The sequence below is a fragment of the Paramacrobiotus metropolitanus genome, unplaced genomic scaffold (genome assembly GCF_019649055.1).
Source record: "Paramacrobiotus metropolitanus isolate TYO unplaced genomic scaffold, Prichtersi_v1.0 Parri_scaffold0000022, whole genome shotgun sequence".
Taxonomy (NCBI): Eukaryota; Metazoa; Tardigrada; class Eutardigrada; order Parachela; family Macrobiotidae; genus Paramacrobiotus; species Paramacrobiotus metropolitanus.
In genome coordinates, this window is record NW_026570242.1 from 1,270,932 (window position 1) to 1,294,343 (window position 23,412).

Consider the following 23,412-nt stretch of genomic DNA (forward strand, 5'->3'; position numbering starts at 1 on the left):
TAACACTTTCTCGTACGAGTCAATGCTTTTTAATATTTAAATACTTATTTAATTTGGCATAAAACTTTCCCGTGTGTTTATGCGGCCAGCTTACAGAGCAAAACAATCCTGTATAAATTCGGACAAACACACATATCTTCACATAAACATCCTGAAACCCACGCATATACAGTACGAGTAATCTAGGTAACTGACTTCGTCAAACGACACTAACTACCCTTTTACTATGTGCTCCATGGGGACCGCATGCGCTATCACGTCGTTCGAAGGAACATAATTGTTACGGACTCCTTTTCCCTTTATCCGTATGGGGATCGTCCGCTGTTTCATCTTTTTTCTTTTGGTCTGTCCGCACTTCCTCCATTGCTGCAAGATCATCCGTTGCGCTTCCAGTGTTGAGAACCAAACTGCGCTGAATGATGATGTTGTTTAGAACCGCCTATAGCAAAGAGTAAGTTCTGGTAAGAAATCGTAAGGGTAGACCATGGCGATTATGTCCAACATTCATAATTGTTCATTGTAGAATAAATGTAGTTTGATCCGGTTCTCACCGCTAACTGATCGTTGGTTCGAATGACTGCTTCCAGCTCTTCCAGCTTCCTTTGACTGTCCAAAGCCCTTACTTCTTCATTTCGTTTCTCCAGCGTATCGAACTTTTCTTTCCATTCATCTGCTTGCCGCTGTAAACTGACGTTGCGAGAATTATAATCCGTGATCTGCAGGCATGGGTAATTACCACCAAAAACAGACATTAGGCGTACGTTCACTGTACGCGGCGCCCTAGTTATTGCAAGACACACCTTTGCTGTGCATTCGTTTTTACCTTGTTCTGACAAGAGCACTTTGCGCATACCGTAAGCCATGCTGCTTTCGAAAAGCGTTTGATACGCTGCGATCGACATACGAATCTCATCGCGAACTCGTAAAAGCATCAGTCCACGCTCTGCACACTCTAATGTGGCTTGCCGAATCAGCTCATCTAGAACATTTCTCATGCTACTGATCAGTTATTTGACTCTCGGCATTGAAACTGCAAAATTTTTTCAGCTGGCTCCATTGTGAGAGTGTCGCAAAACTGTTAGTAAAGAGAAGAGAATTAGATAACTCACCGAATGCCTGCGTGTACAGTTCTCTTCGGACCGGACAAATTCCAGTTTCCCGTGCACTTAAATGCTCGAGTCTGTTATCTAGTCGCTCTTGCAAATTTAGAACGTCCATTCTGGTAGCAGGTATACGAGAAACTTTTTGCACATATTGCTGGCCTTTCTCAGTCCAAAGTCTAAAAACCATCTATTTATGACACATGTTTTACTTCCAACAACAATCCGACAATTCCATTATATGTAAGATGGTTTCTGAATAAATAGCTTTGTAGTCTGTTTAATTTACCTGGGTGGCAAAATATAATCGAGAATATCATCCGCCGAGCGAATATCCAAAATATTAAGGTTTTTAGGCGGTTTTTTTTCCGGTCGCGGGGGTACCGATAAAACGATATTGTAATCTTCGCTTTCGATAATACTGTTTCTAGGACCATCCTTCTTCTCCCCTTTTTTCTACAATAACAATACGGCCTGGTGGAGTGCCGTTGCAAAATGAAAAAGCAAAACGTGCAGTCGTACACTTGAGGAAGCCGCAGAACGTTTGGTGACAACAGTTGGGTGGTCGTATTTAAGCAGATGATCAGAGGGCGCAGGGCCACTGTACCGCTCTGTTGTCTCCATTTTGAGAAACAGGTTCGATACCTAGCTAACGTGTATGCATGTTTACATCTGCGACAGCCGCCAAATACTGTTGCTGTTGTAGTGTTGTTATTCTGTTTTCAATACGGCATAACAAAAATTTAATTATATTGTACTGCCAAACGTTAACACCCAAGAACGAGTTGAACAGAAATTTTGTATGAGGTTGTTAAGCAACAAGCCATGCTGCTGATAATGCGGTCAAGGTTTATAGGTATTAATGCACAAACTTGTTTTTGGATATAACTGCATTAATCATTAATCTGCATAAATTTCCGATAACATGGTGTTATTGCGGCTTCTGAATTCGTTTTCCTGAACCATGGATTACTTAATTACAGTCAAACCTCGTAACTCTAAACCCGTCATCACGAATACAACCGAAGAGAATTTCTAGCAACAAGCACAACGGAACTGCAACAGACAACACAATGAACCAAAGCGAGGATAAATCGGCTACGTCGATGGTAAGGGAATTAGTTCGAGAGTGCGTTTTTTACTTGGATGCTACAACAGTTATTAATTTACGCACTATCTTCAATACAATCCTGGTCGGCCAATGGTATTTGCTGAAACGCGTTACTTGTATTGATGCATGCCATTATACCCGTACTGAGCACCAGTAGCAACACTATGTCCGAGTGATTCGCTCATTACTATTAGTACTTAGTACAGTAACAGAGTAACTGTTATTTCCTTATTCACGTTGCAATTGTACGCGCATAGTCCCAGAAACGTTTGACCGAACGCGAGCGGAGGGTTTTCATAGTTATTCAACCATTACGTAAACCATTCTTTGAACTGTGTTGAGTTTCTGCTGTTTATTGATCATCAACTTTCTTCGGATATAAAGTTTTTGCAGTTGGATTAGTCTTTAGTAATGAGAATACTAGTAACAACGAACCGTGCCTGAAAAGCAAGGACGCACCAAGACAAAAATTATTATCAATTTTTTCTTGTTTTCAGAACCTCCTTACGGCACCGGCTGCTCGACAGCATGGCCATACCTTTTGGTCGGCTTCGGACCTCAGCGGAGCAGATAAGAGTGAAGTAGAGCTACTTGTCCCAACCGCGAGCGCTACGTCGAACAAATCGGCTAACTGGGTTTCTCCGCAATCGCACATGCTTTCATCAAACAGCACCCCGGACAAGCTGCCGCTACCATACAGCACATTATTTGGACACCAAGCCGGTACTTGCAGTCTGCTAATCTCCTGGACATTTTCAAGTGTACAACTGCTGGAATTTAGACGCCATTTACAAAACTATTGCCTGTTAAATTAGTTTTGGCTCCCAGCGCTGCAACTTTGACATCAGATGCAGTTCCTGCTTCCCTCAACAACGGTGCCAAGTTGCAGAATCAGAGAATGGAATCGAAAGACAATCTATCAGTCAGCACTCCCCTGAGCACATCAGCCATGAAACTTTTGTCACCAGTGACATCATTTGTCAAGCAGCACACGCCGCTGATGGGCGCACAGGAAAGCAGAATGGGCATGCCCCTTGGTGGTCGCCGAGCGAGTTTCCTAGATGCCCCGCCGGTTAGATTGGACAGAAAGGCCACAAAAGAGATCAAAGAAAAAAACAGGGAATTGCAGAAAGCCGTGGAAAGCACCAAAATGGTTGTTGCCAGAGCGTCGCATCAGCTAAAGGAAGCCAAGCAGCTAGATGAACTGAAAAAGGAACTTGCAATGGTAATAAACTTGTTTTAAAAGCACAAATTTTACGTCAATAAGAGAAACAAGTTTTCATATTTAAAGGGAAGTATCTTTTTTATTGAACAGACTACGGTTATACAATGTACTTAATTATTTTTTGTGTGTAATGTCAACGTACTTAATAATATTTAAGGGGGCATCCATAAATTACGTAAGCAGAAAACCACGACTTTTTCACCCCTCCCTCCCCCTTCGTAGCGGTCCGTCGCGTTTGCTTGACCCCTCCCCCCCTGGTTCGTTCAATCAATACATGAGCTGACCACCTCCCTGGGTTCGTCGAGGCCGTCACAGCTTGTCACACTTTTTGGACCCCTTCCTCCCTGGTTCCCTGCGTACGTAATTTATGGATCCCCCTTATTGCAACAATGTTAATGCAACCTAGCATGTAAAAGCCGAAACATCTACATTTTCACAAACTTCCGCCGAATAGTGTAAATGTTTGCTACAAACTTACTATAAGGAATCATACTCGTAGTTCGTACATACAGTACGTATGAAATGTGCGATAATTTGGCATTGCTCCTGTTACTGTGCCAGTATGTTTCAGACGGAGCATATGATGACGGTTGACGAGTTGTGCGCCATGATGGAAGTAGACCCGGAAATGGTACTCTTAATTGTGAGATTTACCGAATCTGGGCGTTTGAACGCCAGTTGTATTAATAGGGACTGTCTGAAAAGACAGTGGCGCTACGCTTAGTTCGAGACGGACCAAATGCGCTGCCGCCTAAGAAAGAAACACCTGGTTGGGTGCTTTGGGCCAAGCAGATGACCGAAGGATTCTCACTGCTGTTGTGGGTTGGTGGTTTGTTAGCAATCATCGCTTATTTTATACAGAATGCCGACCAACCACACACGCCAATGGACAATGTAAGATTATCGATGTTTTTTCTCTTTAGTCCCAATGATCTGTTGATAAGTCCGGGATATATCACTAATCGATTGTTGTAGCTATATTTAGGTGTCGTCCTAATTTGCGTTGTCTTCATTACTGCAACGTTTTCTTATGCGCAAGAGGCTAAGTCGTCAAGCATTATGAATTCGTTTCTGAAAATGGCCCCACAGTTTGCTTCAGGTACGAGAAACTTACTGGTATTCATCGTAACTTGACTTAAATCGGTTTTAGCCTTTTAGGTGACTTACAAGTCACCCAGGTAAAATGGAAACATGTATTTAGGCTTACTTGTGTAAGTTGTAGTATTCTGTTTCTTAGGCTTCTGTTTCTTCTGTTTCTTGTAGTCTTCACTGTTCTTTCTGGCGAATATCTACTAGTTATTTCACAGTTAGGAAGTAACCCTTAACGAACTGCAGTGCTTGGCCCTTAGTGATCGAATGAAGTGATCGAATGTTAGTTTTGCAAAGCTGAACTATGCAAACTGAACGCAGGTTTTGGGATCTTTTCAGAAAAAGTAGACCTAAGAAAAATTCAGTAATTTTACCGCTAGGCGCTAAGTAGAATGCAATCTTATACGTACTGCCAGTACGGTATTCTATATTTACGATTTGTAGCGGTTAGAAATGGCGAGAAGAAAGGAGTGATTTCCAGTGACCTGGTGGTTGGTGACATTGTGGAAATCAAAGCCGGCGACAAGATACCAGCAGATATCCGGATACTAGAAAACCGGGGATTAAAGGTTTATAATAGCGAGATACTTAACCGAAAAATTGGGCGCCGGGAGCTGATGCAAAAAAATGAAACTGGTGCATGCATACATCGCATCATGCTTGCGGAAGAGACAGGCGCTTAACCAACGCACATTTACTTTCATCGGACTATTTTCCCCCACCCACAATCAGACTGGTGATAACAACTGCATGTTTCTTGAACAGGTTGATAACGCCAGCCTGACCGGTGAATCAGAGCCATTGAGCCGCTCTGTGGATGGCACAGATGAAAATCCTCTAGAAACGCGAAATCTGGCTTTTTTCTCAACCTATGCGGTAGAGGGTAGCGCTATTGGCATTGTTGTTCGAACCGGAGAAAGAACGATCATGGGTCGCATTGCTAAACTGGCAGCGGCAGTGGAGACTGATCTTACGCCACTGGCTGTTGAAATGCATCGTTTTGTCAAAATCATGACATGTTTGGCAGCTTTTATGGGCTTGCTGTTCTTCATCATCGCGCTGGCACAAGGGCAAAACATTCTACCAGCCTTTGTCTTTCTGATCGGGGTTATTGTTGCCAATGTACCGGAAGGGATTCTGCCGGCCACAACGGTACTTTTTTCTATGAAGTTTTGATATTATTTTTTTCCACGCTTTCGATCTAACTGCATACGTGACCTACAGTGAATAACAGTTCACACAGTAACGTATTTCGTGTAAGTAATTATGCGTATATCGAATTGTTACCTTTTTTGCGCGCCTGGCTCACCACTGACAGAATTCGTTGAGGCCTTCTTCATTGACTTTTAGGTTGCTTTAGCATTAACAGCAAAACGGATGGCTCGAATGAACTGCTTAGTAAAAAATCTGGCTGCTGTGGAAACTTTGGGATCGACATCCGTCATATGCTCCGACAAAACTGGCACACTTACCCAAAATCGCATGACGGTGGCGCATTTATGGGTGAATAATACCATAATCGAATGTGATACGACGGAAGATCAGAGCAGTAAGACCCACGTAAGGATCCATTCATACTTGCACAGTTACATTATGATTAACCCACCTACTCGGTAGCTTGCCTCTTGAGTGCTATGGAAATTATTTATGCCCATTATCGTACAAGCCGATAATGGTTTTTCAGAAAATATTAAAATAAAGGTAGAATCACCCACGATGAAAGCCGTGCTGCGCTGTCTCACGCTATGTAACCGCGCAGTCTTCAAACCTGAGCAGAATTCTGTGAATATCATGAAGCGGGAAACCATCGGAGACGCATCAGAGTCCGCTATGTTAAAATTCACCCAGATTCACGTTGGAGATGTACTAGGATATAGGGAGAAAAATCGCAAAGTCTGCGAGATCCCATTCAATTCGACCAATAAATATCAGGTACAATGGTATATTCTGAGAAAACTGTAGTCCACGTAGCGCAAGCAAGAGAGAAAAACCCAACAGCTGTGTTGCAAAAGAATGTGGGTTACACATTTGCTTTCGAAAAGCCTACCGAAAGAGTGTTTGCATTAGCCGGTTTGGTCATGTGGAAATGAAAAATTAATTAGCAGAGTGGTTGATGCCTTTTTACTTTATCTTTAGATATCTATACACGAATCAACCGACTACAATGGCGAACATCTACTAGTTATGAAAGGTGCACCTGAACGCATCATTGAACGCTGTGATTTTGTTGAATTCAACGGCGAAGCAGAACCAATGAGCTCCGAATGGATGAAGTATTATGATGATACTTATGATACCATAGGCGGAATGGGCGAACGCATTATCGGTAATATGCTATACTTTTTAATGTTTTTTTTTTTCATTTCAAGCACAACATCAGAATTTAACAGGTTTGGCAGAACTGCGGCTTCTGCCGAAGAAATATCCGAGAGGGTTCCAATTTGATGCTGATAAGCCGAACTTTCCATTGCGAGGACTGCATTTTCTTGGACTGGTGTGTCTTATTGATCCGCCACGTGCAGCCGTTCCAAATGCCGTTGCCACTTGCCGAGAAGCCGGTACGAGATAGGTTATCCAGATGTTCGACTGAATTCAGACGGAAAGTTTCGTATAGTACGATTAGCTTGTTCTGCAGTTGCACTCTGAGCGCACCGTTATAGGAAAAACAGACTCAGATTAAACCTAAGTTGCAATTTAAAACGTAGTAATGTCGACAACGGTTTTTACGATCACTATGTGCAGAATTTTACAAGCGGTTTTGCTCCGTCACTAAAGGTGTTCGCGTGATAATGGTAACCGGCGATCATCCTACGACCGCTAAAGCCATAGCGCGAACAGTGGGCATTATCACTCCGGAAAGCGAAACGGTTGATGATATTGCAAAGCGGTTGAATGTGTCTAAGCAAAGTGTTGATCCTAAACTTGCCGAAGCCGTGGTAGTTACCGGCGCTGAGTTAAGGGATATGCCGTCAGAGAAACTGGATTCAATCTTGCGGACACACCCTGAAATTGTTTTTGCTCGGACTTCTCCGCAGCAGAAGTTGATTATCGTTGAGGGAGTACAACGGATGGGCTGTATTGTCGCTGTCACGGGCGATGGGGTCAACGACTCTCCTGCCTTGCGAAAAGCCGATATCGGTATTTTATCTGCATCTCTGTAGATGCAGTTACGAACTTTATAAGACAAGGTTTGTTATATTCAGGAATCGCGATGGGTATCACCGGGAGTGATGTCAGCAAGGACGCAGCCAAAATGATATTGCTGGATGACAATTTTGCCTCTGTGGTTACTGGCATAGAAGAAGGGCGGCTAATATTTGACAATTTGCGGAAAACTATTGCGTACATGTTAACATCAAATATACCCGAAATCATACCGTTTTTGATCGCGGATATTTGTGGAATCCCACAAGCAATCGGCACTGCCGGTATTTTATACATCGACTTGGGTACCGATATTGTATGTCAAAATACGTATGTTGATGCACTGTGCTCATTGTTGACGAGGCTTTCGTTCGGTCATACAAAACGTTCATGTCATGAACTCGTTTGACACATAAGGGCGGCTCAATTACATGAACGCTGAAAGTCGTCGACAAGTGTATGCTGCTGGCCAGAAGACTGCTATTCTTCATTAAATCTAACCCAGAACAAAAATGTATTATACATATAAATTATAATAACAGTTATACTAAAACGCTGTTGTTTTGATAGCTACCTGCAATAGCAATGGCTTATGAACGCTCGGAGACCGACATCATGAAACGTCCACCTCGAGATCCGCAAAATGATAAGATAATCAATAAAAAAGTTATGGGGCAGGCCTACTTTCAGATTGGAGTTCTACAGTGTTTGGCTGGCTATTTGACCTATTTTGTCGTCTATGCCGAAAACGGTTTTTTTCCTCGGAAAATCATGTACGGCCTTGATGAGCACTGGTCCAACGAAGCCACTACTGACCTCACTGACTCTTACGGTCAGGAATGGGTAAGGAAAGCCTGCTGATTGCTAATCGGCAACTCAACAGTTACGTACTGTAATAATCTTAGCTATTTCATGCAGTTTACAATGAGTACGAGGTAGACCTCGTACAAATTTATGTTGTAGAAAGATGCATACTAAATAAACTGCGCGTCGACGACGTTGTTATCAGTTAATTCTTTTATACACGTACCTTGTATCAATACTCGTGCTGCAGTTTAATTTATTTACACTTACAAGCAATGTGTTTTATGTTGAATGATTGTTGAAGTATTGTGTATGATTGTACTGCGACACTCTGCCTACAAACTGTGAGCGCTTAATTTGCTACTTTACTACATTCATTAATAACCATATGGTTATATCTATAGTACATATATCAATAGTAGATTCATATATCCTTACGTCCTTATTTTTTGGAAATTATCTCCTAAATCAAGATTGACTTTTTCAATAATTTGATAATTTTAAAAAATAGAGCATCGCACAAACGTTCCTACCTTTATATTTAAAAAAATCTTAAGTTTTGGAGGTCTAAAAAAATTTTTAGAAGCTGTAGTACTTAAAGGTTGTTAGGACTTAAAGGTTGTTGGTTTTGGAAAATATCTCCTCATTCGAGATTCCGTTTGTGAAGCCTTTGATAGTTTTATAAAATCCAGCATCTCCCAAAGCTACCTACCTGCTGCTTGGGAAAAAATTTTGGTTTCCGGAACGTTTTCAAAAGCCCTTTTAAACTTTCAGTACTTAGCGTTTAAAGTTCATAGAAGCTTGCAGTAAATTCTGGAAACGTCTCGAATGAGCAAATACAGGTTTCGCAACTTAGCAACCTAAACAATTGTTATTTAAAATTGTCAATTACATCAAACTTTTAAATTTACTTTTTTAAATTCTTGAAAACTTTAGGATGCTTTTAAATGCGTTCGAATACCTCAAAATAACTGTAAATTTATCCAAAATCAGCTCCAAAGCTTTTACATTTCCAGAATTTCTAAATATTTCGACTCGGCCCCCGCGCAGCGGGGCCGTTTCCTCTAATTTTCTGAGCATCCAGAGTTTCGAAATTTTGAAAATATCTAGAAATCTGAGTATCTCAATATCGCACGGTTTAAACTGTCTAATTTACATGTAATTTCTAAATATCTAAAAGCCGGCCCGCGGCCCGTTTACCGATTCACTCACGTAGCGGCTCTGTGATACTGGTGGTTGGTAGCTTGGACATTCACTAAGCTCGAAATCTAAAATAATATATGTATTTATTTTATTTTAATAAAAATTACTGAAGAGCTTGACTGAATGACTGAAAATCTTACAATTTTACATGCAGCCTGCGAGGTCACCTTGGGCAACCGTTAATTGTTTCCCACAAGTTTCCATTAATTCTGCACTGAAATATCGACTGAACGGTTTTTTTTGGGCATCGTGTAAATGATCCCACTCCATCCATTTTGTCACCGTTTAAATATTATCTGTCGTACCAAAAATACAGGTTTTCAGTTCGTTAGAATCGGCAATATAAAGTTACATTAAAAACGGGAAAAAGAACCGTGGAAAAGGCAAACAAAAAGAAAAATTATGGAGGCTTCCAGTTTTTATAAAACTGGTCGAATTTAACCTGATAGCTTGAAAACTGTCCGCATTTCTACATTTTTAAATTATTTTCGTAGCTGGCCTCGCTGGACTTTTATATTTGAAATATTTCTCAAAATCTTTTTTATTGCTGCACGAAGTATATCTTGAATTTCTTTCTTTCATATTTCCATACCTCGAGCGCAACTGGTCGCGCGCTAGCGCGACCGATACTTGTAGTAGATTTATAAATCGCTACGCCTTTATTCCAAGACAATTACGTAACTCCTAATTCCAGATTAAACTTTTAAAGATGCTATAATTTTTAGAAAATAGTTTGCGATACGTAGATTTCTACTAAGTGGTTTTGAAAAAAGTTTGATTAGCCTGAAATTCAGGAAAAATTTTTGAAATTTAGTAGTGCGACATTGTAGAACGTTTACTAAGTTCTAGAAAGGTCAACAATAGCCGCAAATTTCTTTTCTATTTGCACTGCCAATACAAAGTACTTAGCAACACGAAAGATGATAACAATTATAAAGTATTGATGCTCATAAGTACGGGATTTCACTGATGTCGGACGCCTCACACACATATTTTGGAATTTTTAAATGTTTCTAAACATTTGTTAATCTTATATTTGCAAAGCGGTGTTTGGAAATATTTATTGGAATACCTCCAAAATTTGGCAAATTTGGAATCCACATTTTTAAAAATTTCGAAACATTTCCACAGCTGGCCCCGCGCAGCGAGGCCACTACCTCGATATTTAAGCAATTCTGCGTTTCAAAAGAAAGTTAAAATTAAATTCTAATTATAGTACAGAGTAATACAGGAGCACACCAGTCCTAATTTAGTTGTCGTAGTAATACAGTATCTGTAGTTACAGTAATAAGTTAATATCATACTTTGAACGCAACTGTTTGAGCTGACGCGCGAGCATCCTGACCAACGCCGGAAACAGATTTTTCAATGTATTTGAGCTGTTTTAGGTTTCTTGGATTTCTTAGATTTCTTGGTATTTTAGGTTTTTATGATATAGATCTAGATCAATAGGTTAACATAATCATAGATTTTATCATCATCATTACCATTTATTAGGTTTCTTAGGTAATTTTTTGCGTTATTCAGTTACAGTACTTTCTCTTACACCAGTATACCGAAATGTCTGTGTGTCGAGATGAACGTATGCAGAAACGGTTTCAAATAAATCAATTCAAACCGTTGCACAACATTTCCAAAGCTGGCCCAGTTTTGGCTGGCCATTGGCCATTAGCAGCGAGGACAATACCTTTCTTTAAATTAGCATTTCTACGTTTTCATATATAGGGTAGAATCTACATATACACAAAATTTGTTCACATTCCCACTTTTCTTAATCTTAATTCCATACCTAAAACTCAAGTGGGAGCGCGCTAGCGCGAACAACACCCGTCTTTATTCCGAGACAACTCCTAATTCCAGAATAGTTTTTTAAAGTTACAGTAAAATCTGTGAGATTGAACATCTGCGAACATTGAACACGGCTTTATATTGTACAGGGGCCAAAGCCATATTCTAGCATTTCTGTTATTGAAAAAAAGTTTTAAATAAAATTCATGCTTATGATTTCGAAAAACATAGATCGAAGCCCTATAGATGAATACAAATATTTCTAAATATTTCTAAATATTTCTAAATATTTCTAAATATTTCTAAATATTTCTAAATATTTCTAAATATTTCTAAATATTTCTAAATATTTCTAAATATTTCTAAATATTTCTAAATATTTCTAAATATTTCTAAATATTTCTAAATATTTCTAAATATTTCTAAATATTTCTAAATATTTCTAAATATTTCTAAATATTTCTAAATATTTCTAAATATTTCTAAATATTTCTAAATATTTCTAAATATTTCTAAATATTTCTAAATATTTCTAAATATCTCTAAATATTTTTTCTAAATATTTGAATGAATATTTTTTAATAATTTTTTAACCATAATTCCGTACCTAGAACTCAAATGGTCGCGCGCTAGCGCGACCGACACTAGTAATTAATGACCATTAATAACAATAGGGTTATTGGTAATAAAACGGCCATATAATTTTTGTTTATGCATAAACAAAAATTATATGGCCGTTAAGTTGGCCAGCAGCATAACGTCAAAAGCGTAAATACTGGTACATATTTTAAAGTGGGAAATTCATTTTCTTTTGCGATAGACATACTTTCAGCGAAGAGAATTGGAGCTAACGTGTCAAGGAGCATTTTTCATGACTATCGTTGTGACTCAGTGGGCGAATCTGATTAATTGCAAATGCCGCAAAATGTCCATTTTCCAGAAAGGAATGAGGTACGCTTTTAGTTATACTCTTCCTTAGTTAGTTCCTGCACCGGTAATGACGAACTTTGTTGTTTCTAGTAACCATGTGATTAATTTCGCACTGATATTCGAAACTATTCTCGTGGTCATATTGTTGTACGTTCCGGGAGTCAACCATGCTTTACAAATGCGGCCGGCAAAGTACGGAATATTATATCGCATCAATTATAGCCTTATGTGGTCATTAAAAATGTTGAAAAAAATTTCTGGTTAACAGGATTCAGTGGTGGACCGTTGGAATATTTTTCAATATATTAATTTTCGGATGGGACGAAATCCGTCGATGGTTTATTCGTCATTATCCTAACGGATTTTTATACAGAGAAACTTTTTACTAAGACAACGTTTTCAACAACAACGTTTTCAACATTGGCAACGTTTCAACAATAAGTTTGATATCAGTGTAAAACACCATGTTTGTAAATTTATCCACTTACTGTAGACTGTAATGCCATTGCAAGTGCTGTGCATTTTCCGTACAACCTTATCAGTTTGTTGCAGAGTGTTAACTGCTGATACTGTTATTAACAGCCGCGAATGATGTTATGTTTTATTACTAGTGTAATTTCTCTGTACATTCAAGTAGTAATTAAAAAGGCTGCAAAGGAAAAATTGGTATTACCATCCTTTGTACTTTTATGTTGGTGCTTTGGTACATTGCGCTAACTTATTGTTAACAGAAAAGCTAACAGTTTAGTAGCTAGTGGCAGCAGTATTTTATTTACTGCATACCAGAAAAGAACAAAGCGTAAGCGACGCCTGAATGTGGTTACTAGTGTGAAATAGTAGAAGTACTGAGTATTAATGAATAAAATCGATGTTTCTGTTTCCCCTAATTAAATAACGGAATACGGCTTGGTCGCATCATTGACGTACAGTTGCCTAAACTGTTCAAGCAAAGCAAAACTATAATGTTTTGCCTTTGAAACGTTTTAAGATAGGCACACACCATCCAGTTTTCCCAGTTATTCGCAGTATATCGACCGTCTCCATGGAAATAACAATGCATGACATACAACAACCGATTAAATTTCGGCCAGAGAATTTCTGCTTCCCGTTCGAAAAGCGCATCCTTGTTTGTATTCACCAAAATAAGCGCTTAGTGAAGAATTATTAAATACTTATCATGTTGTTGTTGCTATATTAATGCTTCACTAATTTGATACCAATATCGCATTATTGATAATGCTACTGTTTTTTGGAAAGTCGAAACTAACAGGTGATAAGATCGGCTGCTTAATTATTTCAGAACCTTAGCCAATACTACGTCAGGATTGGCAGGATTATATCTTCTAATTGTTCTCAAAAGTTGGAGCTAAGAACAAGGCTTGGACTGCCTTTACAAATGCCACTGTCCAATGTGCCGCGTATTACTGTTTCCTCCGCGAACCTGTCATCTTCCTTCGCTCGACCTGATGGGCAACTGTGTGGCCCGAGATATTCCTGATCCCCAAACAGGCCTTACACCTAATCACATTAATGCTGTTCGACAAAACTGGAAATTGATAGAAAAGCGGCTTCCAGAATATGGGCTCGAGCTGTTTGTTGCGTAAGTTTAAGTTCAGTTTTATCTCATCTTGACAATACTTACTTATATGAAATCGATGTAATAGGTTTATTACTAAACACCCCGAATGGCTGCCGTTATTCCCTTTTCTCAAACCATCGGATATGGCACGACTCAGCCAGACACCGCGTCTTAAAGCTTTTGGGACGATAGTTTTAAGAAAACTCGGTGAGCTCTTAAGTATGCTGGATAGCCCTCCAAAACTAATAGGAGAGCTCTTGCGCCAAGGCGCGAATCATCGATCCCGTGGTTTGGCCCCGGAAAACTTCCAAGCGCTCCAACATGACCTCAACGAACTGTTTGTCAAAGTTTGCGGACCGGAATTTGATATCGAAGCTTGGGATGCCGTGCTCACCCTGATTATGACCGGTATTGAAGAAGGACTCCGGCAAGCCAAGGACAAGGATGCAAAATACATGTGATATGATTAGGTCGTTGGCAATTATTCTGGAATCGCATGGGTACACACCACAACTGCAAATAATTATGTTTCAGTTTTGCACTGTTAAGGTCACGGCTAGAATGGTGCGTGAAGATATTTATGGCATTTACATGACAATAAAGGACAAAAATTGGCTTTAATTACTTGCACCATAGGCATTTGATGCGAAGTTGTGTGGAAAGTCCAGAAGGAATCCTTGTTTTAATGTTATGCATATCATATACTTCTGTAGTATATTGAAGCACGTACGCCTCCTCGCCGTTGAAGAGGCGAGTACTTAGGACCCATAGAGCTACTCGTAGATTCTGATCCACCAGTTTTGAGCGCACGTGCATGGATTTGCCTTTTCTCGTACTGCATGTAGACTTGCACATCTTTAGCACGTAAATATTGCAGCGATTCTGGGCTACGAGTCGCTGTTGCTTTACGAACGGGAGCTCCGGTTGCTAAGCAGGACAGATACCGATGCTGGGAAATGGTCGATGTCCACGATTTATACGGTTTGTCACGTTTGAAAGTCAAGCCGGCATCCCTTTTGGGGAAGGAAATCGGCAAGCGGCTACAACAGCGTCAGGGTTAACCTCGTTCACACGAATTATTACGCTACCGTCTAACGATCAATATTCAACGAGGTTCAACTAGGACTAAGTCACGAAGCCTCAGTTTCTTCGTCCAAACTGCAAAAAAGATAAATAATAAATCTAAATCTTGCCATTAAATAATAAATCTTATAAATAAATCTTACCGTTAAAAAAATCTTATCTTTATATTCATTCAATCTAAAACGTATTTATGCGCCGTTTTTATAGACTCGTCAACACGTGGTCAGTTTTAGTCCAGCCTGGTCTTAAAAATTTCCATATGTCCATAGCTTTTTGATTTTTTTATAAACCAGTGGTCAGAAGATGGTTTCACCAGGTCTTAAGGATGGGGAACGTAAAGAGCACTCGAAGAAGTATTCATTGCACAACAATAAAAAGTGCTGAACATAATAACTGTAACCACGGAGACTAGCGGATACATAGGTATATGCTGTTTACTAGTGTTTAGTGTAGTTGATAATTATTGTGTGAACAGTGAATTAATTTGGTAAGCGTCCGTAAGGTAAAGTATAGCGTCCCTTATGTCGCGTATACAGTATCTGTATACGTCAGTACGTAAAAATATCAGAAGGTCAACGTCAGAAGGCAGAACGTCAGGCATTCAGAACGTGAAAAATTAAGACCGCTAAACATCAAAAATTAATAGCGCCAGAACATCAGAATATCAGATTGTCAAAACGTAAAAAATCAAGAACATTACATCGTAGAACGTTAGCACGCCAAAACGTCAGAATATCAGAACGTCAGAACATCAGAATGTCAAAAATTAAAAACGTTAAAACGTCATTACGTCTTATAGAATACGACTACGAAAGGCTATACTTCGAATGCTGCCTTATATGGGCTCCCCTTGTATTACCCTCCTTTATCTGGGCTCCCTAGCATTATGGGCAATCCTCTACATGGGCGGTTACGTTATTACTCACACTTTCGCTGTTATCAGTGTTATGCCTGACTGAAAATTTTGATTTATTTAAAATATTTATTTTGCCGGTACTTTTGTAGCATTTAGTTTGTTTCAAAGTGCTCAGGTTGTATCAACGACAGATTCAAAATCTTGATAAAATTTATATTTGCGACTTTGTCAAATGGACCGTGAAGATGCGATTTTGTCTGCTGTAAAGTGCGTGCGTAAAAAATAATGTGATATGGAATTTCGGCATTTTTCAGTTTGTTCATTGGCAAATCCGGTTGAAATTAATGAAAATTTTATTATATAGATAATATATATAAATATAATTCGGATGTGAAATTTCGGAATTCTTTGGTGTGCTCACTTGTAAATCCGGTTGAAAAAAATTACAAAAAGGTTCTGCTATAACTCCGATAAATTTAATTTGACGAATTATTGCTAACTAGCCGGGAGCCCAGATAAGGGAGAATAATATAAGGGGAGCCCATATAAGGCAGCATTCGAAGTATATACGATTACAATCCTAGTCTTTTTGCTTTTTATACTTCTAGCCTTTTCACATTTATGATGACCTTTCCAAAATAAAGCCAATACTATCCAGTACTTCAGTGCCGAGCGCGGATGCGCGAGGCTACCTTGTAATCTAATAAATCTTACCGTTAAATAATAAATCTTTAGAAATGCGTAATACAGCAGAAGCTCACCATGGGCAATGTTTCAGAGACCGAGCCTCTAATGCAACGGCATTCAGCTGTCCCGAGCAACAAACTTCTATTAATGCGTCGAATTTCCCCTTGTTCCATAGTTTGACGCCTCGAAGCACTCACTGTAGGGCCCGAATGGCTCAAAATATATTCGTCATTTCTGTCATTATTCCTGTCTTCTGATGTGAAAGACTGCAAATCGCAACGTGTACACTTGCAGATTCTTACAGCCAAACGAAGCCAGGAACATGGTTTATGACGATTCACTGTGATACCTGATGGCAACTTTGCAGTATGTTGGAAATAATTCCAAAAGAACTAGTTTTTCCAGGTTTGGTAATATAATTATCGTCAAATTTTTTGTAAGTCTGTTTTTCTTATTTATACCTTCGCTACTTACTGACCCATATCGCAATATAAAGAGACGGAAGGACTCCAAAATTTCTTAATAATACAAAGACTTAAACACATATGATTCCGGGCTGCTCTCCAGCCACAGGTAGTACCTGGGTTTCCGTTGCCAACCCGATGCTTACTCTTCTTTACGTCTGTTAACAGAACCCGCTCATACCGAAGCAATCGTGACGCTGACATTAAAGAATACCGGAACAAAACGGACAGCCTATCGAATAATGACGTCTGCGCCGCACCGGTTTTCCGTGCGTCCAGTGTTCGGATTATTGAAAAGTCATGGTATCGCATCGATTCTCATACAGTATCGCCCGGCTGATCATTCCGTCATATACCCAGATTACAAATTCCGAATTAAGGCAGCTCCTGCGGACCATCAGTATAGTGCAAATGATCCCAGTAATTTTGTGAGTAGTCAATCTAGCGCAGTTTGTAAATATCGCCGTTTACGGCCATTGTAATGACTATTCTATGGAATATACCGTACTTGCATATTTTATTTTCCGCTGAATGGCTCACTTTCACCAGTAAGCTGTTCGCAAAAGCTGTTAAAACAAAGCCGTTCGCTGTTTGTTCCTCCATTTCTTCCTTCTTATGCAAGTACCAGCCAGTTGCCACCTTGCACCCATGACTTAAAATGCTCAAAACTGATAATTCGGTTTCTTACACCTGCGGAGTGTAGTGGAATACTATCCCGCCTGACCAAATCCTGATTACCACTATCAGATGCACTTTTCCCCAACCGTCTCACCATGCATTCTCTGCCAATAAAATGCCGTTAGCCACCGTTGCCATCCTGCCACTGGAAGAAAGTGCAACGGCCAAGTTAGAGGTTTGAGTAGGAGTAAGCATCTACTATAGTGTCAGTAGTGTTTAGTGTATAGTATAAGAATTCAACTATGACGACTTATCGAACGTTAACCGTACGATACGGCAACAACCCATGAGTAATCACGAATGATGCATAGAAAAAACGTCCAATAACGCGATAACGAAGCAACCGTTGCAGCTGCGATATTTGAGCGCCCCAACTTACGGTAAATTATACGTATCATACGGTATGGGGAGCACTGTATAAGGAACGCGAAACGAAAATTAGAACATTTTACTACAGTACTTAATTAATTTGTATGGCAGTGGCAGGTGAACAACGTTTTGCACTTTACTATGCGATATCACAGTAGCCAAAATGGCAAAATATCCACATGACATATTCATGCAAATTATCACTGAAATTAAACAATTTGTCTAATTAGATTGATTTCAGACTTATTTGTTGCCCAAATAAAGAAGTCGCTCTGCTGGTGAATTAATTAATGAAGATTCATAATAATGGCAGAGGTTATTTTTAATAATAATTCAGATATTCCATAGATGAAACTGTGTACGCGACCTAAAACAGCTGCAGACTGCATGGATAGGTCAACGATGCCGAATCGTAAATCTAGTCGAGACTAGGTTTAAGATACGGCAGACTTATGCAACGTTGCCTTAAAGTGGGCATGTGTTGACGGTTCCGTGCATCCAATCCATGAGCGCAGCCTTATCTCGCAATGACACATGCAGAAAACTCACACATGTCGAACCGTTCGACATGACGATGAATTTGTGTTTTGAATTCTTATAGTGTGTTTAGTGCACTGTAGTGTTCAGCTGTGTGTGCACTTGTACATAGATGTTAAGGCACAATCTCATAAAGAATGACCACACGAAACAGAACTGAGCGCTGCATGAAAATGTAGATTGTTCTGCTGGAAATTGATGCAACGTGGGATTTGGAATCGGGAATTTGTATTGAGAATTCGTACTGGAAATGTTTGAATTATCTTTCTCTTAGAGCATTAAACTCGTTACTTTCACTAAGTAATCTAAACCGGGTTTAGTTTGATTTAATGCATAATTTCCGTCTCACTTCCTTGTTTAAAACGATTTATATTGGGACGCTGTGCACCCAGCGGCAAGCGTGGCTAATCGTGCACAGGTTTTCAAATGCAGATTTCTTTCGGGTGCAGGCTTTTCAAATGCAGTTTTTTTTATCTGCACGCTTTTCAAATGTTTCGGAAACTGCTGCTACCCGCAGAGTTCCAGTAAATAGACGCACAAATTATCTTTGTTGTATATCGGACAAAACATATATGTGACGCAGCTGCCGCAAACAAAGCAGAGAAATTTGCGGTGGTTTGTTAACGGAAACTAACCAGTTTAACGTTGCTAGTATTAAAACAGCACAGTAAATCATCTGCGAGTGAAATCTTTCGTAATTGCTTTCCCATTCCCAAAATGAAATACCATTCCCATAAATGAAGTGAATACCGGTCCCACTTTTAATGCCAATTCCCGATTTCCAATCCCAGGTTTTATTTATGTTACCCGAGTCTGCTACGCCAGAAAGTACCTTCTCTTTGCATTTGAGACACGCATGCGCTTAAGCGGGGTGCAGTACAGGACGCATTTTTGTTCCATGCGACTGTGATAGTTATCCCGCAAAGTAAACAGAACTCCGCAAAGTAAACACGTGACGATAGCTTGCTTACATCAGGTTTCAAGTTAATCAGCTACGTTCAAGGAGTAATCTCACTGTCAGCCTGTATTATATACTTTCCCTGTGGTTTCTCTAGGTATTCCGAAATGTCAGATAAAAGGCTTTCATCGTTTTTATCATGGTGCATTGCTGCAGCACAAACGGTGATAGGTTTGCAATATTTCGTTACAGAAATCGCGCCACGATCATGCTCCTGATAACTTTCACCAAGATTACAGACGCGCTCTCGAAGATATTGTCCTGCTGCGAGAAGAGAACGTTCGGTTGCGGGTTCGACATACAGTACTGTGTGCAGTAAAATAATATTTACATTATGATATCTTAATTTAGTTTTGGCGCGTTGTAGGAAGATCTGCATCGAGTCAGAAGATCGTTGGCACGCTTGCATACTGCTTCTGGAGACCCTGTAATCAATGCATTTCGTAGCATTCTTCCGGGTCCTGCTGTTCCAGTCGTCTTTTTCCCTTATTCATTGTGGCAGCAACTAGTAACGTGGTTCACCACTTTGCGTGTAGGGGCGTTTACTGTTTTAGTGTTGTTTTTTTGTGCCGGCATATTAACTGGAAGTGCTCTTTATAAATAAGAAAACAATGTTTTGAAACAACGCTACAGTGCAGTTGCTGTTAGAAGTCGTGCCGACTGTAGTCGACCGCACAGTTTCTTAAGGAATCACATAGCGTACTAGGAACTGCCCCAGCCCTTATGTTAACGCCCGAATACAGCGCTCAAGCTTTAAAACTGCCGGCTGCGAGTCGTTTGCTCAAAAATTAATTAAGTACAGTACTTCTATTTAAATGAATGATTAAATGTATTTAATCACAGTTAATTGTGGGTGCACATCCCTCCCATTTTGGGTTTATGGCCGTTTGTCGGCTTTCACTGGTTCGTTGGGTGGCTTTGTTTCCTCAGAGTCGGAGATTCTGAGATGTTTCCTGTGGCTAGAGAGTTGTGTGCTTTGTTGAAATCATTTCTGCAGTTTTGGCAAGGGAAGCTTTTCTCCCTCCCGCCCATTCCCATGGCATTGTTGTTGTTTGTTGTGTTTGTTACATTTATGTCATTTGTATAAATTGAATTGATCATGTTGATGGTTATGCTATTAAAGGGGGGCTGACGGGCCTGCGCCCAGAAGTCTTCCAGTTCCGGCAACATTATGGCTTATGTTCGTATCTCGCAGTAGACACCCACAATTAATTGTAATTGTATCTCGTTTCTTGCTGTGTTTGCGCACGGAACGTACAGATAGTGCACACGAAGAGACCTTATTCTAATAGTCGACCAATGCCTCCTTTGTATTGCAAAACCACCGGAGAGGAAAAAAACACGGTTTGCACAATGCACGCTCTCATTCAAGAGATGGAGTAAGTATCTATCCAGTGAGTTTAGCACTAACCTGATTACTGACCATGGTGAGTAATCTGTGCGTGCATTGTTGTTGTTGTTATGGTTTAAGTGCAATAACTCTGGAGCGCGCATTGTGCAGCTAACAAGGCAAACCATTAAATTTTGAGGAAATGTACAAAGCAGTGTGTGAGTATTTTAGGCTTTTTCTCAGTGCTAAATAATGTCGCAACGCTCGTACTGCGCAGACCGATCGGCCGGAGGCTCGCAGAAAAATTCGGCAGCCTTCTTGAAACTGGTCGCATTCTGATGATCGCAAATTAATAACCACTTTCCCTTTGAATAGCGACACATCAGATAAAATCATAAAAATAAAAAGTGGCTGCTAGTTGTCGGGATAATTTCACCGATGCGTAAAAAACCGAAAAAGCACAGGGTAAACATGCTCCAGTAAAGTCGCTTATCGTAGGATGATAGCGGCTGAGAATTAGCGATGTTAATTTTAATGATACGCATGTGGTCAGTGGTGATTGGCAATTTGTGATTGTGGCCTATTTGAGTGACAGCTTTGATGTTCTGTGTAGCAAGAAGCTTCTCATCCACTTCACGATCCAAAACGGGTATCCGAGAGCTTCTAACCGATTCAACAAAAGAGAATGAGAAACGGTATCATATACACCCAGTAAATCCAGCGTGCATATGATAACGCAGGAGATCTATTTTATTTACCCCGTTGTGTTCCTCAAGGTTGTCCGCTCTCTCCACTACTGTTTATTATTTTCATTGATGAGCTTTTAAAGAAGTTGAACAAATGTAACCGTCCAAAACGTCCGGACGTCTGAGACGTCCGGCGGACGTTTTAGCGCTCGAACCGTTCAAAACGTCCGGAGGCTGCCAAAACGTCCGCCGTAAATTTCCCCACCCAGTTCTTTTGCTTTTCCGATCTTAAACCAGATCAATGAGTGTAAATTCGTACCCGGACGTTTCTGCCTGAGTATAAAGCAGTAGCCGGACGTTTCTGCTGACTGCAAATTCGCAGCCGGACGTTTCTGATTGAGTGTAAATTCGTACCCGGACGTTTCTGCCTGAGTGTAAATTGGGACCCGGACATTCCTGCCTGAGTATAAATTGGACCCGAACGTTTCTGCCTGAGTGTAAATTGGTGTCACTCTTCCGTTTACAAACACTCAAAGATATGAACATAGCGCACGCTTTGGTGCTATATCAAGACGAACAACATTCGCACAAATCTCCATCTTTGTCCATTGTTCAGCGCCTGAGTGCGATGGGATCGAAGTTTCCTACCGATGTTGCACTCGTATTTAGCCAGTTCTTCCCTATGTCTATGCGTCTCTGCGCCTAAAAGTCATCAGTTCCGGGCTGCGGGAACCAGCCATTGACCACAATACAACTGCCAAGCGTCTCCTTTTTGCAGGAGATATGTTAATTTATACAGAAGGATCAAAACACGGCGATAATGTTGGAGCTGCAGTTGTTGTTTTTACTGGCCAAGCAGTGTATAGGAAAGAATATCGACTACCGGTTCACGCAACGGTTGCGCAAGCGGAATTGTAAAAAAATTCAACCTTTATTGCAATTTCTTCCTACTCAGATTATTACATCGAATTCCGTTGGGTTTCCACATCAGCTAGGGTGGGCAGGCCGTTTCTTATATAAATTATTGACAACAAATTAAATGAAACAACAGGTCTACTCTTATACAACTGTTTATTTACGGCTGATTTAATTCAGGTTTAGGTTTAGTTTCCCCGGCTAACCAAAAACCCGCTACCTATCTAATGTTAATTACTGTTAACTTGTTTATTGTTTAAGGTCATATTCAAAAATTTTTTATTAAGAAAAGTTTTGATAAGGATAATAATCCGGGGAAAATGGAAAGTCGGGGAAACTTCAGTCTACTATCTTTAACGGCCTGCTTATACCCTGCTGTCCAACAGATTTTACAATAAGCCAATCGCAATGAGGTAGTAAGGTGTAACGGAACATCGACAACTCGCCAACAACAACCGAAAAACAGGAGCAATAACGTAAGACAGCATCGTTATAGACCGTGCTGAGGTCGACCGGCAAGGAAAATGAACGGCTACTGCGTACATGACGTGAACAGGTTATTTGGGCATGGAACGATCCAGTACTTATGAGATTTATTAAGAAAAATTACATAGGTACAGTTTAAAGCAGTAACAGCTAAATTCTTAAACAACGGTTTAGACTGAACAATTTTACCGCGCTGTCGGATGGTGGCGGCAATCTTGTCGATGCTGGACATAGCATCACGGGCAACATTCCCCTTGAACCTACAGCTACATGGTAGTAATCAGTCTGTTAACTCCGTTACCAGCGAAGCATAGCGGGTGTGTTCCCTAGCTTTCGCATTGGCAAATCCTCTAACAGTCTCAAACGGTACGGTAAGTTCAGCTAAAACAA

The 23,412-nt window shown here is 40.2% G+C and overlaps 4 protein-coding genes and 1 long non-coding RNA gene across 19 annotated transcripts; 3 read left to right on the forward strand and 2 right to left on the reverse strand.

Annotated features, from left to right (window-relative positions):
- Window positions 1–34: 34 nt before the first annotated feature.
- LOC129586875 (33 kDa inner dynein arm light chain, axonemal-like) lies at window positions 35–1,820 on the reverse strand. Its single transcript, XM_055480349.1, has 6 exons — window positions 1,623–1,820; window positions 1,390–1,556; window positions 1,110–1,279; window positions 801–979; window positions 552–716; window positions 35–439 (listed from the first exon to the last, which is right to left on the reverse strand). Exons 1-6 carry the CDS (start codon window positions 1,722–1,724, stop codon window positions 281–283), a joined length of 942 nt encoding a protein of 313 aa, XP_055336324.1. The 5' UTR covers window positions 1,725–1,820; the 3' UTR covers window positions 35–280.
- Window positions 1,821–1,921: 101 nt separating this feature from the next.
- LOC129586933 (sodium/potassium-transporting ATPase subunit alpha-2-like) lies at window positions 1,922–13,022 on the forward strand. 4 transcript variants are annotated; one of them, XM_055480458.1, is made up of 18 exons: window positions 1,922–2,209; window positions 2,709–2,934; window positions 3,027–3,436; window positions 4,008–4,067; window positions 4,127–4,330; window positions 4,412–4,535; window positions 4,970–5,094; window positions 5,291–5,677; window positions 5,876–6,074; window positions 6,210–6,457; window positions 6,662–6,851; window positions 6,916–7,083; window positions 7,301–7,663; window positions 7,729–7,985; window positions 8,240–8,512; window positions 12,285–12,415; window positions 12,485–12,586; window positions 12,663–13,022. In XM_055480458.1, exons 1-18 carry the CDS (start codon window positions 2,174–2,176, stop codon window positions 12,781–12,783), a joined length of 3,624 nt encoding a protein of 1,207 aa, XP_055336433.1. In that variant the 5' UTR covers window positions 1,922–2,173; the 3' UTR covers window positions 12,784–13,022. The 4 variants fall into 4 exon arrangements, with proteins under 4 accessions (XP_055336433.1, XP_055336434.1, XP_055336435.1 ...); XM_055480459.1 differs by lacking the exons at window positions 12,485–12,586; window positions 12,663–13,022 and having other exon boundaries at window positions 8,240–8,551; XM_055480460.1 differs by lacking the exons at window positions 12,285–12,415; window positions 12,485–12,586; window positions 12,663–13,022 and having other exon boundaries at window positions 7,729–7,974; window positions 8,240–8,412.
- A 446-nt stretch (window positions 13,023–13,468) lies between these two features.
- Window positions 13,469–14,598, forward strand: LOC129586742 (extracellular globin-1-like). Its single transcript, XM_055480116.1, has 2 exons — window positions 13,469–13,994; window positions 14,059–14,598. Exons 1-2 carry the CDS (start codon window positions 13,804–13,806, stop codon window positions 14,432–14,434), a joined length of 567 nt encoding a protein of 188 aa, XP_055336091.1. The 5' UTR covers window positions 13,469–13,803; the 3' UTR covers window positions 14,435–14,598.
- LOC129586743 (uncharacterized) lies at window positions 14,081–17,165 on the reverse strand. Its single transcript, XR_008690200.1, has 4 exons — window positions 16,949–17,165; window positions 16,674–16,865; window positions 14,599–15,013; window positions 14,081–14,486 (listed from the first exon to the last, which is right to left on the reverse strand). It is a non-coding gene; the product is annotated as an uncharacterized LOC129586743 (long non-coding RNA).
- LOC129586741 (vesicle-associated membrane protein-associated protein A-like) lies at window positions 16,530–20,565 on the forward strand. Of its 12 annotated transcripts, none has more exons than XR_008690194.1 (5): window positions 16,530–17,004; window positions 17,232–17,491; window positions 17,767–17,928; window positions 19,798–19,908; window positions 19,973–20,565. XR_008690194.1 is itself a non-coding variant. In XM_055480112.1 (5 exons), exons 1-5 carry the CDS (start codon window positions 16,968–16,970, stop codon window positions 20,034–20,036), a joined length of 627 nt encoding a protein of 208 aa, XP_055336087.1. In that variant the 5' UTR covers window positions 16,530–16,967; the 3' UTR covers window positions 20,037–20,565. The 12 variants fall into 12 exon arrangements, 6 of the variants coding, with proteins under 6 accessions (XP_055336087.1, XP_055336084.1, XP_055336086.1 ...); XR_008690196.1 differs by having other exon boundaries at window positions 19,798–19,896; XR_008690195.1 differs by having other exon boundaries at window positions 17,767–17,916; window positions 19,798–19,896; window positions 19,957–20,565.
- The last annotated feature ends 2,847 nt before the right edge of the window (window positions 20,566–23,412 follow it).